We start from the raw sequence: 15756 nt of genomic DNA on the forward strand, positions 1-15756 counted from the left end.
TTGAATACACTCTTATTTGAGCCGTCTTGCGATCAAGACGTATAATTATATGTTAAAAAGCATTGAATTTTATCATATTTCGTGCTAGTCTTTAGTTTACAGTTCGCCGAATGACTGCAGAATGTATCGCCGGAAGAATCTGGTAAGTATTGCAAGTGTTGTTGACGATCAGAGTGATCAAAGATCGCTCGTCATGTTCGCGCAGAGTGGCGTAGTTTTTCGATATTAATCTGTTTCTTTTGCTTGTTGCAGCTGCCGAAATCGTTTCTACACAGCTTGGTAAGTATCATAAACCCATCTTTCGATCAATGGTAAAGAATATTGATACTTTATTTCACTTTCAGGGGACGACGGATGACCGAACCAAACGTCGGGTCTTTATAAACAAAACAGTGCTGCATAGAGCTGCGGTGCCGTAGGACGGTGGAAAAGTGTGTTGGTAGGTATAGTGATGTATTTAAAATGTTTTTTATTTATAAATAAGAAATAAAGGTGTTAAAATTTAAACCCAGTTTGATGCGTATTTAGATCCGAAACGGGGGGTATGAATGTGTTACGGTGGGTATGAATGGGTATGGTACGGAATGAATAGGGCTAACGCACACACACACACACATCGCTAAAGCGTTCTTTATAACGAAGCGTTGCAGCGCGGGGCAAGGTAACGCTTCTGCTTAATTTCCTATCCAGAAGCTTAAGCAGAAGGTTAAGCAGACGTTGCACGACAGATTTTGTCCCGCTGGGAATCGAACCAAATTCGTTAGGCGGGGGTTTTATGGGCGGTCCAGACGCTACGATAACGAAAACAATATCTGCGTAACTGACTGACTGACGACGTCGGTTGGACATGTTGGAAACAGCCATGGAAGCAACACTGTGTTGGTTTGCCTTAGCATTGTGCTTTTCGGTTAAAAAGCGAAAAAAGAACGTGCGAAGAGGCTACAGTGTCGAGGAAATTGCTTTTAAATGGCATCGTATGCCTCCGCCTTTTTATTGCGATCACTATATTTTTCATTTTTTAGTTGCCAAAGACATGGCAGACTTTCGTAAATTTTTATAAATTCAGTTAAACACTTTCGCGAACGTTGACGAAGCGTCCAAAATATAAATAAGAGACCAAAACAAAACATCAACAAGTCAACCGACAAACTTGCACTTGTTTGAATTTGTTCACAAATTGGTGCTCGTTTGTTGAGATTTGTAGATCTGCGTCAGTGACATTAATGACGTCTTCAGAGACGTCAGTTACGCAGATATCGTTATCGTTATCGTAGCGTCTGGACCGGGCTTTAGTGGTGGGGATATGTTCTGGTGAATATTTGAAACCCCTTCCCTCTTTAGAAAGGAGGGCTCCCATACAAAATCTAAGCTCATTTCAGGTAAACTCGGATAGTTTTCAAGCAATTTGAGCCAAATTCAGCTGGTGCGAGTTTTGACATGTACTCAACGGGAGGCGGGAAGGGAAGCCGATCGGAAGTCATCTAGAAGTCCGATCCTCTGAAACGCCGGGTAGTCGAGAAATTAAAATGAAATGGGGAGTGGCGAAGCTCGCCGGGACCTGCTAGTACTGAATAAATGTATGAAGCAGTGGTTCCGCAGTGGATGAGTTGTGGATGAGCTGTCGAATTTAAAGTGAGAAGAGCGAAAATGTTCACTGGGTTGTTCGGGGAGCATCGGGCTCTCAAAATTGTTTACTGGGACATTTTTGACTTGTTTCTCATAGTGTGGACGTAGGGTAAAAGCTGTAAAAAAGTAAGAGACCGATTAAAATGAAACTGCACATACATAACAAATTAGGCTCGTTGTCGAGGCTCTGAATTTAATGAACAACCTATTAACTCTAACTCGAGTTATTCCATCTCCCGAAACAAAAACAAATTATTCAATGAATATAAACTAATTTATTCTTACCTCACTCTTCGTTTGTTTTATTTATATAAATATTATTTTTATCGTTTCCGATGAGCTTAGTCATCGGTATTGTGTTTGGGTTCTGTGCAGTACATTTCCCTACTATGTTTCCTTCGCACAGGATATCCATAAGGCCTGGTGGCCAGTGTTGCGTGGTAGGCGTACGATAACTTTCTACAGCGGCTGCTTATTGCCGCCCCTCAATCAACTTTCGTCACACGCTCACCTTATATTATAATACACGTCGGCGCTTCTGGACAAACTCTGTCTAAATTTATACATGTACTTACAAATCAATGTATGCTACTAATACATTTATGTCAATTGTTTCTGTATGTTTTGTTGTTTTCTTTCACCAAGGTTCGCCAATCTTTACTTTCGTAAAAACTTCAGTGCAAGAAACATTAATCGATAAAAATAAGTTCAGCATGCACATATGGTAAGCGTAATCGAATTTAAAAACAGGTCGTACTGAGAATCATATGAAAAAAATTCTACTCCCTATTGCAACACGAAAGTGAACCTTCTCAATTAGGAAAAATTAATTAACGTAGGTACATTATTTTGGGCTTATCAGTTCCTTTGTGTTTGTGTTTACATCCGTTTAAAATGTTTTTAAAAGTGGTCATTCGCACATCAACTTTTTCGTTAATGAAACAATATCTTTTATTATTGCAATTTATTATGATAGTTTGAATCGTATTACGTGTTAACCGCGATTTAATGGTTCATCGAGCTACCCTAATCTTCATGAGCTTCGGTTTTTCTTTGTTACTTCCGTAACTTTACACGCTCTATTGGAACGGAACTAAGATGATCATAGTTATTTTTTATATTATAATCCTTTCAACTGGGGTATTCCCTGTTCCACAACTGATGTCGTGCTAGCTAGAGATGGTAGCAAATAAAAAGAAGATTAACAAACGCCTTCAATAGCAATTATTCCAAAATTGACGGAAGAAACATGATAATAATGTACATTAAATGGAATAGGCTTGTGCTTATCCTATAGGAATTATGTGAATATACGGTTAACACACACTTTTACAATAAAACAAATGATACGTTTGCACCAAGCATTGCGTAGCAAAAGGCCACAGTACGCGACAAAGCACGGAAGAGTCATCGTGCAACATAGCAATTTACCCACTTCATGTGGTCACAATTGTGAAAGAAACGGTTTTTATATTAGAGATTTCTGGCTCACCCATTGTACTCACAAGACCTGGTGCCATTGGTTTATTATTTTTTTATTTCAAGGTATTTGTTCTGTCTAGCCAAGAGCTACGAACACGAGTCAAAGCTGGGTTGAACAAGACACAAAACAATCGGGCGATATATTCCACAGTGAAATCCAAAAATAGCGTAATGTTTTAAAGTAGTCAGTGATCCCAATTGCTGTCATTCACCTCCAATTTATCTACATACGAAAACCGCATAAAAGCTTGAATCTTTCTTGTACCACTTGTACCACTTATAGTCTTACACCCACGATATGTACTATCATTTCTGTGCATCTGTGGCTTACCATGTCTGTAAGAGATGCTTAGATAATCGAACTCTAGATGTATATTTTGTTCCAGCTTGGTATGTACGCATAAGTATTTGAGCATCTACTTGTGCTAGCTTTCTCTCAACCACTCACCTATGATAATGGTGGCAATGTGTTGGAAGTCGTATTTTTTAGTATGTTATTCAAAAGTACGGCGACTACGTCCCTTCCGTTTATGGCTTCAACTCATTCTAATTATTAGTTACTATATCATCTACAATTTATACATAGAGAAAATTACTGTTTTGCTTTTGTTAAGAAAAATTTACAAAATTTGATTTTCTTAATTGCAAGTTAATATTTTATTATGATCGGATTTTCAAGACCATTAATTGTATTCGGCGATTGTTTAGCAGGGCATGTTTTAATAAGCCCTTATTTTTCGTTTCAAATTGTTGTATATTTGATATTTCTGACTTAAAAAAATCAAATTTGAGGTGAACATAACACATTGACCCCATCGCAAATTGCGATCAAAGAAATAGGTATCATTTTAACAGATTGCAAGAATTGGAATGAAACTACGGAATGAAGCTACGAAAGTCATGAATTTACATCATCAATAAATCATCATCAAAAAAACAGTATAAGCAATGAGAAAAAAATTATTACCATGCAGATTACCTTTACCATACTTTGAATTTTGTGCGATGACTGCACTAAAACGACGAGCTTATTTTATTTTATCCGATGCTACAAATGCGGAGCAGCCATGGGCTGTAACAGAAACTCCCTTCACCGCTCGCATTTTAGTGCCTTCGTCCGTCAACTCAATAAATCGGCATTCTTCCATTGCTACCGTCACATCATCTCAAACGGGACCATCCACGTACTTTTTGTCCTTCCGGACGATCAAAGTATATTTTTCCGACCGGTCCTGACTTTTCGGCCATTTCAATGACATGACAAACAAAGCATTGCCTGTCGAGACCAACACGCTGCACGACAATAAGGTCTCCTTACACTGCGTACAGTTTGCTATTGTATCTGGTCCTCCATTCATCAATGGCAACTAATTAGGAGCTTGAAATAATTCATGCGTTTTTACAATTAATCTCTAAATGTCACAATTTTGCTATGAAATGGGTGTTTGATAGCTACCATTACGCATCTAACTCAGTATAGGTTTTTTTTTCATAACCGTGTAAACAAGCATCTAAAAATGTCGAGTTTTTTTTATCCTGGTAAAGTATTTTTCCGTGGAATGCTTCTTCATTATTGAAAGTGATGGTAAGTTTAATGGAAAATTTTAATTAACCTTAATTTGCTGAAAGAACGTGTCAGATGTGGTTTGCCCGGTTAAAAAGTGCTGGGTTTGGTTTGCAAGATTAAGAGCGACCAGGACAATCAAAACAGAATCGGAGGACAAATTTTTACAGAATCGTGACACTTAAAGTATTGATGGACAACGCTATCGACAATAATTGATGCATTTTAAGCATCAATTATAATCCTCTCCGCCGTATTTACCATATCCTTTACCTTCGGACTTCAACTTGTTCCGTTGCATGAATAACGATTTGGCAGAATAGCGGTTCAAATCTTATGAAAGTATTCAAAACGGGTATCTGATTGAATCGATGAGATAAGGAGAAGATGAGGAGTGCTATCGAAACGAAACTCGAGAATTGCCTGAAAGATGGGAGAAAGTAGCAGCCAACGACGGACAATACTTTCATTAAAGTAGTTAAATGGTTTGTTGTTGTAGCTGGGTCACGATTATCGAATAAAAACCGCATGAATTAATTCTAAGTCCTATTGTAAGATAAAATTGTTTGGAATTGTGTTTATAAATTTTTTTACAATTTTACAAAAGAAACGTTACAATTTAGTCCAACGCGTCTTTGATGTATGATCAAATCTGTATAAAAAAATTCAAACGAAATCTACTGTTAATTGAAAATATTTGTTATCGACCTAATTTTTAATAAATCTTATTGACCGTAATTTATCAATTGATTCGAAGAAATAAACAGTAACAAAAAAAAAGATTTACACATGTATGCCACGTTTGAATTCCTTCTTAAATATTTGCTACCCCTAATCAACATAAAGTCAATAAACTACTGATAGGAGCATAAAGTTGATATGCCATACAGTTGTTTTTCCTCGTTTCCTCATTGCAGATCAACATATCGATATATTGCTATAAATTACAGTCTTGTCATATATTGGCGTATTTGCGTTTAATTTACATTCTTATTACATTTGTTTCTTATCACAAATTAACTGCTTCTTCTATTGTTAAATTTTGTGTATGGAGTTTGCCTTTCTTTATGAATAACTAGTTCTTCTTATGCATACGGTTCTATTTGTTCTTAAAAATGTACAAAAAGTTTAGTCATTTTTCTAACCCTTCCCTATAGTCGTGTTTATTTTTCAGTGACAGAATATTCACTCACTTATGTGCATGATGCATTCAAAATTTGCAACCAATACCGCGTCTATTTTTTACATTGCGAAATGTTCCGAACAAAACTAAAATATGATATTAACCACTTTTGAACTGATATAACGATTCAATAGCGAAACGAAACGAGTAACGAGTATATCTTTTGAACCAAGATGAACAAAGTAACAAAAATATAACAAAATGTGTAAAAGAGTCTATGTAAGAACAGGGATAAATTGAAGACCTTTAGTTGTTCTTTTGTTGATGATTAAATTGTTCGATAGCATCACTATTTGATATAAGACGGGTTTCGCTTATGCGTTGGCTGGCTTTGATGACTGTCTCCAAGTCTCGGATGCTGAACTGTTTATACGCTGTAACTAACAAGGAAGGACTAGTATGAAACAATTTCCAAATCGCCAATTTGCCACAGAATGTCCAAAACATTCGTTCATATATCGCCTTAAGTACCGCTTCATCTTCAATTTATTTGCTATGTTCCTATGATACGCTAGTAACAAAATGATATAGTAATTAGCATTTATTTGAGAAAAATTCCCATCAGATCATCAGATTTTATTTCACATCAATCGCACAATTTCTGTCCATCTCTCTTCAATGTAGATTTAAGGATAGGACGATCACTTCACATGGATAGGAACATCTCAAATTGATGATGATTGATGCGTAAATATCATTTTTACTTGTTTGTTTTATGGACGTACTTGCCTGTTGTATGGACGCCTTGTCACAAATCATTGAGTAGCGGTAGAAGGACTTTCGGGTGGATGTTCGATAGTTTGAACCAAGTACGAAGAAAATAGTGAACTGTACATCACCCCAATGCGACGTTCACAATGCTAAAGTGCAAACCCTGATACTGCATCCATGAACATGAAAATATCAATTGTAAAAAATCGGCTCCGCATGTTATACTAGATGCAGAAGGTATACATAAGCACATTTGAATATTCAAAAATATCTTGCAAAGCATAGAGGAAGAGGAAAAATTTACCAATAAATAATCATCCACTCCAATAAATTATCATCATCGATGAGTGCAAGTTTATAGGAAATATACATCCTAGCAATTTACTCTTAGTCTGCTCGTATTAATGAGTGTGTACTTGTCTTTTGTATTACTTTTGTTTCTCTGAGATGTAAATAATGGAAAATGGATTTATATAACTAATACCTTTGTTTCTGTGAGTGTTTTTTTTTGTAATGGAACATCTGGATGTGAACGAAACCTCCATCTTGCTGTTCATTAGATGACTTTACCAAAAGTATACACATGCACTTCCCACATTTTCTATGCTTACTGTCACTCTATCTATCTATTTATCTATCTCCCTTTTTTTCTTTATCTACTACTCGTTTTTCTCTCTCATCTATTCTCTCACTCTCTCACTCTAAATTAAAAATATAAATGCTATTTAGTGAAACTGCTTTAAACAATCGATGAGCGACTACGACTACAAGAATAAAATAAAATATGTAATCAATTGAGGCTAGAGTTGAAACACGTGGTACCTAAAATTAGAAACATACGTCCTAATATTATAATCACGTCTGGCTTGCTAGCACTGCAAAGTAGCACTGAATTTAGTTGAAAATTTTCCAAATATTAAAATTAAAAACCGACTACCTATTGCTAAAGAGTATAAAAATCACATTGTTTATATAAACCTACTCCGATTGCAACTCTTGCTTGCTCAAATACTAATATTGTTTCCATCATATCCTGACGGAAACAGAAATCGTATCTTTCGTTTCACTCTTTCTTCTCATTTTCTCTCTTTTCCTCTCTTTCTATTGTTTCTTTTAGGCAATTAAATGCAGTCCATATTTCCAGTTTAGCTAATCATTAATCCAATATTTCAAACATTAAAAAATGTGCCAGAAAAAAATTACCGTGACTGTATCAAACAAAATACAAATTTTATATTCGCGACCATACGAGATGTTGTTTTTGTGTTCTTATAGAGACTTTGAGCGCGGGGCTTCATTAGTCTCTTGACCATACGAGAAAATTTCAAAAGTGTGACATTTGTTTTTCGATGTTTCATTGGCTCTGAACAATCATACCATGGTCACACCTCGTGTTCAATTTTATAAACAATAAACCCACTACGACGACGTTAAAACGCAAAAAGTTAGTATCAGAACCATGAATCATCTTATGTGATGTGTCTCCTAGTCAAACCTAAATATAAATCCACTACAAAGCAGCTGGTAATTCCACTTCTATCACTATTTTATTTTTCTTTATCCTGAGCTGCCATGTTTTATCCTATGATTATCCTTTTTTAAAGAGTATTATCAATCCTTGCGATATTCGAAAATTACAAAATGCAAACGTTCGTTGTTTTACATGTATATCATGGGTTCGCATGAAAGGAAAGGAAACGCGTTTCGATGTGGGTTTAAATTATCGTGTCGATTTGTCTAGCCTGATGAAGAATTTTTTTCTGATGACCCACCAACGTTATGCCCATATCGGAAAGTTGCTGCGCAGTAAGTCGAGAAAGCTATGTGCGAAAACGAAATAATGTTCATAGTTAGAGCATTGTCGTTGCTGTTTTTTCATAAACAGAAAGAAATAAATGACTTATTGCAAAAAATCTTATATGTTTTATGGATCAATACACAATTCACAGTACCTGTTGAGCCGTAACAAGACCAGCTTCCTTAAAATGCTGCGCATATCGTGCCATTTTGATGCTCTCCAACCATATATCAGTATTAATGAAAATAGTTGGAGTGCCAACGCCAGTCATTGTTCCCGTATTGCTTAGTCCACCAACAGTGGACCCTGGAGTAGCCATCGCTGAAGTGCTATTCGTGCTACACGCAGCATTGTTTTGCATTCGCTCACTCGTTCCACCCAGGTGTATTCCTGTCCGTTGTTGTTGTTGCTGTAACGGTGGCTGTTGCTGCGGTTGGGAAGTGGTTCCCATGCCACTGGCGCCACCGGCAGCAGCTATCAACATGTCCTGAGTTAGGTCGTCGACGATGCCAGTCGATCCCATCCGTGCAACAGGATTATCTGGGGAGTTACGCGTAGCAAGCAACACATGCGGCTGCCGCGCTAAATTGTCGAGAGTTTGCGTAATGCTTGCGAACGTGGGCCGATGCGTTCGCTGCTTCTGCCAGCAGTCCAGCATTAGCTGATACAATGCTTCCGGGCAATCCATCGGTGCTGGTAACCGATATCCCTTTTCTATGCTCTTGATGACGTCTTGGTTGGACCAGTTCCAATATGGTCGCTCACCGAAAGACATAACTTCCCACAGTACCACACCGTACGACCAAACGTCCGAAGCGGATGTGAATTTGCGGAATGCGATCGCCTCCGGAGCTGTCCAGCGTACTGGAATTTTGCCACCCTACAAAGAGGTAACAACGACATTATATCAATTGCTAAACTACTATCATACCAGAACCAAAACACCAAATTCTAACAATACTAACTCGAGTCGTATAGGCATCGCTGGCGTTTTCAATCTCGCGCGACAGTCCAAAGTCGGCAATCTTACACACTAATAACGAGTTGACTAGCACATTGCGTGCTGCTAAGTCTCGATGAACATAGTTCATGTCGCTCAAATAGGTCATGCCGGCGGCTATGCCACGCAGCATCCCTATCAGTTGTATCGTTTGAAATTTGCCGTCGTTTGCTCGCAAGAATGTGTCCAGACTGCCATTTTCCATGTATTCGGTTATAATCATCACGGGATTTGAACGTGTTACCACTCCCTGAAGAAAGATGACGTTTGGATGCTCAAACTGCCCCATGATTGATGCTTCAGTGAGGAAATCACAACGTGCTTTCTCTGATGACCCAGGTTTCAATGTTTTAATTGCTACATCGATCTCTTGCACAAAGTTCGGCGGAACCTTAAGACGTCCTCTGCAGACATCACCAAACTCACCACCACCTGAAACAAAGTCATGTTATCGTATTGACCGTTGCATAATTAGATTTAGGTTGAAATTGTTCATACCAATGATCGCCTCGATCGTAATGTAACTGGCATCAATTTCGCGAGCAAATTCTCGAATAGCCTGGTTAGGATCTTCATAGGTATGTGGATCAACGTAGCTTCTACTAGTGCCGAACAGCGGGGTAGTCACTGCAAAATTATTACGACGGTCACGGTAATACCCGTAAGAACCTCCTTTTCCCATGGAAGATTTATTTGTGTTGTGTGTAAAAGCAAATCAAACACCAAAGCAATAGGTACATAAAAATCAATTCCACAACAAACAACAGAACAATTCCACAAACAGAATTATATTGCGTCACCAACAAAAGAGAAAACAGACGTATATTGTTCATTCGTTTCGTTTGTATAAATATCAATTTCATTATAAACAATTTCAACAACAGAATCATTTGCCGTTACCATAAAAGAGAGCACAAGCATAAAACGTTTGTTCGTTGGCCCGTTTTTATTTAGTGAAGAGAAACAAAACAAACGTCGTAGCAAAATAACGGTAGAATCAGAATCATAGGACAAATGAAAACCAGCCAAACATTACCATAAGGATAGCAACCGATAATTTAAGACAAATAGTAGCAAAGCTCACACCAATACACCCACGAATCAATAGTTTTTAGACCATGAGCGATAAAACACCGCAAGCAATTACATTAGGCAGTAGTAACCAGTATTGTGTGTTCAAATTAAATTAAAACAAAGCATCATCAAGAAAATAAGAAAAGAAAAAAAGAAAAAAGAAAGCAATTAGTTTACAGACAGCGTATTTGTTGCGACTATTATATCAATATAAGGTTCAGATTTTCGACGGAGTTTCTATTTAAAATATGGAAAACATTGGCTTTTGAAACATACAATTATTATGAAATAACTTTTTCCGCTGTAGTACATTTTTCACTACAAAACAGTTTCTCACAACTATTGCTTACATACATACTTATTTGTCCATTATTGAAGATGACATATACTGTCGGCTGCAAAGTTGTATTGCTAGTATATACTACTCAGTGCAAATAAACGGAAAGTAGTGGTTTAGATTATCGTGGTGTGGTGCATTATGAATTCCTTCCCACCGGCCGAACTGTCAACAAAGCATACTATTTGAGTTTTATGCGTGATTTACATAAATCCAAACCCGTTTCTTTTGTACGTCAAAAACAACGGATTTGTGGAAAGATTGTTCTTGGTATTTGCAGCACATTTCCTTAATCATTTCACTACAAACTCGACTTTCAACACCGTATTTGCCTAGCTGAATATCATGTGACTTCTTCCTATTTACTAAACTTAAGAGACCGCTTCGTGGACAACGTTTAGAATCTATTTTAGAATTAAAGAATGTGTTGGAGGCCACCTCTAAAAAGAACTCATCTGACTGTTTCGAAAATCTGAATAAATGTAGAAATCGATGAAGTCCCCTTGATAGAGTAGTCGGTAACGTTCGTTGTTGTCACGAAGCTGGCTATGAATTCGAGAGACCCTAGACAACCAATTCAATTTGGTTGGTATCCGGTATGACAGGCGTGTTGGCCAATGGCCAACAACCGCCCCCGAAAAACCACTTTGATACAAGAAGGAACAGAAGATTATCATTGTCTTTGTTGCAGGCCAAGACCGCTCGTTTGTAGCCGGTTAGGAAGAAGAAGACATAGGAGAATTGCATAGAGTAGTGATTACTTTAAAGGTGCTTATAGAGTTAAAAGAATAAGTGAAAATTTTTGAACTTACAAATAAATTCCCTTTAATTTTCTCCCTCAGTAGCAATTTGTATTTTCGATATGTAAGGAACAATACGTTAGGCCCATTCATCAAATTTTGCTCATCAAAAATACATACTCAAAGAAATACAGTAAACGTAGAAGCTCAGACAAACACCAAAAAAAGAACAAAGGTATTTAAAAATAGAACAATTAGTAAATTTTAAATGAAATGAAAAAGTCTATATAAATGATTAACACTTTTGGGAAAATGTTAAAATTAGATATTAAGAAGAGATACAGCATCAAGCAATTGTTAAGCTCTAAGAAGGATTCATTTCCACGAGAAGGGTTTTGCCTTGCTATTTACATGTAATTTGTGCAAATAACTTGATGTAGAGCCGAAATTAACCTACTTAATATGTGATGATATATAACCGATTTTTAAAAATTAAGCACGGCTGTTGTAAGCATTGCAGTGAAAGTACATGTTCAATTTGATAACCATAACGTTTGAGCCATTGGAACTACCGCCAAGTAAAAGCAACTAGATTCTTAAATGTTAAATTGGACATTTACCGTTGTTTTTCATTGATTTGACAATGGGAGTCGTATCCATTGCGTGAACTAAACGTTGAAAATAGAACGTAAAAAAATAAAACACACACAGACATACAAAATATGTACCTGAATATGATGTAATAATAATATAAATAAAATTATTGATGTGTATGATATACTTAACAGTTATGCACCATGGGTCATGCCATAATTCATGAGCATCAAGGCCATAATAAACAAACAACCTAACATCTACAATAAACTACTAGACATTGAATTGAAAAAAAATAATGGCAGTCTATTGAGCAAATTGACAAACACTCAACAGAGCAGTAGTTTTCTTCTAACCACAAGAAACTGCGGCCAAAATTCAACCATATAAATACATCGATTACTAACAACTAATATTGAGTAACATGACGAATTAACTTTCAGACTTACTATAAGTGACTACAAGTCCTTTTTAGGGTGAGAAATATTTTAGGATGGTTTACACGGTAACATATCCAGATCATAGCAAAACGAAATCGATAACAAAACACATTATGAACGATGGGTTTTCGAGTTTTGTAAACGTCGAATTAACAAGATATCGCAATCAAAGTAGTAGCATCAAGCCAGCTTTTTAAGGGAACTGAATTGGCATATGATTAGTTGGTGTTGCATATGATCTGCACTTTCAAATCCAAATCCTTATGTGAACCCTGAATGACAATGCCTGCCCTTCTATAGCTGGAGCCACACGAAGCGTAAAAAATAGCGTTAAATTAATGTTTAATGCCAAATCGTTTATGCTTCGTGTGGCAGCAAAAATATATAAACGAAATGTCAAACGTGTTTACATTCGTATTTTTGGTCCGAGAAAATAGAAATAGAAGAGAAATAAATTGATTTATGAATATTTTTTCTGTTTTTTTTCGATTTTGTTGCTATGCCAGCAAATTAGAACTTATATTATCCTCTGTTTGTAAACAAAGCGTTTACTAACAGTGTTTACGGTCGGATTTGCGGTCGGCCGACCCATAAACGTTTTGACAGAAGCGCAGCAGTTTGGCATTAATCTGTAATGCCAAAAATATTACATTACGCTTCGTCTGTCCCTACCTTATCACATTTTTAATTTTTTTTTGGTTCTATTACAAATCGTACTGCTTTTAAAATGCTATAATAGTAGCTATAACAAAAACAATGGGAGAAATGTTTATGTGTACGAAAAATTTTGGATAGGAAAGGGGTGGACAGGACGTATCGCAAAAAAGTGGATAATGACGATCAATTGTACCTTCATTACTGGCATAGTCCATAGGCAGAGGAAGGTGATTGCTGGTTTTTTTGTCGATGTCATCGTGGCTTTTCGAACGTAGGAAAACAACAGTAACCACAATTACTGAAACAAAAAGCGTTGCACATACAATATCAGTGTGCATTAAAAAGGGTAATAAGATAAGCCATAGTCGCAGAAACTATACCTAACACCAATATAACAACGACGGTGACCGTTGTACCGGCTACGATACGCATTTGAAAGGAATCATCGTACACTACAGAGATGAACAGATAAGAAAAGAGAAAGAAAAAGAGAAAGAGAAAGACAGACAGAGAAATTAACTGGGTTTCTCGAGTAGTTTTGTAGTATACTACATACCAGGACTAACACTCTGATGCGTTTGAGCGTAAACGATGTTGCTGAAGGTTCCCCAACCATTTATAGTTTTGCAACGCACTTGAAACCCGTACTCAGTATTTTCCAGCAAATCGCCGATGTGCACCTTAGACTCCTTCGTGCTCAACACGGACTTGTTCATTGCGTCCACCTCGGACTTCAGGAACCACCGTACTTCGTAGTACTCAATCGGTGAGTCGCTGTGGATCGGTTTGTCCCATACCAGATCGACATCCTTGTTGGTTATCTGTATTACTCTGAAATATAAAAAAACGTGTGACAGAAAAACAGATAGCACACTATGTTGGTTTATTCTGGCGGCCATCAAAACACTTTTTATCACTTACTTCACATTGAATACGGTGCTTAAAATAGGCGACTCCGTGGTGAAGGTGATTTCGGCAAACTCAGTTTTGATGTCATCCAGATCGGAAGATGTACGAACATTAACCACCGGAGATGGTTCCGTAACGTGGTACCCATAATATCCTCCGGATACGGAACTGCTGATGTTATCGAACGCTGTACCAGCTCCAGCGGAGCCAGCATCCGATATGACGATCGGATACGAAACACCGTGCTGCGAGTGTATCTGCACCGTGTAAGTAGTAACTGGTTCAAGGTTCGTCAGCGTTAGCTTAGTATCGTTGAATGTTTCGCTAGATGGATTGAGCACAACATTCGAAGAGCAAGCTGCACATTTCACGCGAAACACAATGTCGCTTCGGTAAATAGTGTCTAGCTGCTCATTGGGCGACCGCTGTGGCGAGTTCCATGATAGAATCGCACTGGTTTGGTCAATAAACAACAGTGTTAAATTACTGGGCATGCTAGGTGGCTTGTAGCACGGCATGTGCTTTCCGTCACGAGGGTGACGATAGTGACTACTGAGACATGGACAGTATGGCGAGCCAATTTTGTTGGTCTTCGAATTAAGCGGACAGATTGTGCATGATTTTACTTCTGCTGAACGAAATTTACCCACTGGACACACATTGCATGTCTGCTTCTCAGTGTCTGGTTCGTATCCGACCTTGCACCGACAACCGCCGGTCAGAATGGTCCATTTTCCATCGCCCTTGCATAGATACGTCGGAGGCTCGTACGCTTCCGCATTGTCCACACACACGCCCATTTGCTGTTCGATGATTGTTACTTCACGTCCAGTTGGTGTTTCATTAAAGTGGGCAAAATTTATTGTGACGGCTGGACAAGTGATGTAATAAACTTTTACGGCCAGCACACTAATGCAAGCACCTTGATCACGGAACGCAAAGTATACACCCTTTTTCGTTACAGCGATACTCTTCACTTCCACATTAATATCCACATCCGAATTCTGATTAAAACGTCCTTCACCAGCGGCAATGCGTCCTATCAGCTTGTAGCTTTCTGGCTGCCAGGGTGGCGGTTCGCGTGTCGCCGCATCGAACTCGTAAAATAGAAGACTGAATGTTTCTTTGCACGATAGAGCATTGCCTGGAAACAGTGAACAGTCTCGTATAGTGAAGTGGATTTCGATGTACAACCGATTAGCGGATCCACGGTCGATGAATGGTGACCACAACCAATTGTTGACGTTGTTGTAGGCCACATCGCACACGACGTAACTGCGCCAGTTGATGCCCTTTACGAAGTTTGTGAACGATTCTTCAACCCACTAGTGAAAAGAGAATTGAACATTGTAATGATGTGGATGTTTCAGTGTTACATTAATTGTTGCATCAAATCGATCACTTACACCGGGAGTCTGAGCTTGCGGTCCATAAGGATATCGTGTCCATTCCAACGTAGCTTCTTTCGTGGTGTCAAGCAATACAACTATATACAATAATAAATAAGAATAAGAAAAAACTCTTAAATTTCAAAATGAAATCGAATACGATATATTGATCTTAAAGCTTCTAATAAAATTCAATCAGGTCTATCTAACACATCGCTCAATAAGTTCGCAGGATGACATATAGATGGCGAAA

General features: G+C 37.7%; 2 protein-coding genes across 3 annotated transcripts in view; one reads left to right on the forward strand and one right to left on the reverse strand.

The window, feature by feature from the left end:
* Window positions 1-15756, forward strand: part of LOC131214110 (rhythmically expressed gene 2 protein-like) — a 66207-nt gene that overhangs the window by 6327 nt on the left and 44124 nt on the right. The window lies entirely within an intron of this gene.
* Window positions 1885-15717, reverse strand: LOC131214101 (ephrin type-A receptor 3). Its single transcript, XM_058208465.1, has 11 exons — window positions 15714-15717; window positions 15522-15601; window positions 14128-15440; window positions 13763-14037; window positions 13587-13658; window positions 13400-13504; window positions 12136-12183; window positions 9863-9991; window positions 9330-9796; window positions 8519-9244; window positions 1885-8386 (listed from the first exon to the last, which is right to left on the reverse strand). Exons 1-11 carry the CDS (start codon window positions 15715-15717, stop codon window positions 8282-8284), a joined length of 3324 nt encoding a protein of 1107 aa, XP_058064448.1. The 3' UTR covers window positions 1885-8281.

The sequence above is a fragment of the Anopheles bellator genome (genome assembly GCF_943735745.2).
Source record: "Anopheles bellator chromosome X unlocalized genomic scaffold, idAnoBellAS_SP24_06.2 X_unloc_1, whole genome shotgun sequence".
NCBI lineage: Eukaryota > Metazoa > Arthropoda > Insecta > Diptera > Culicidae > Anopheles > Anopheles bellator.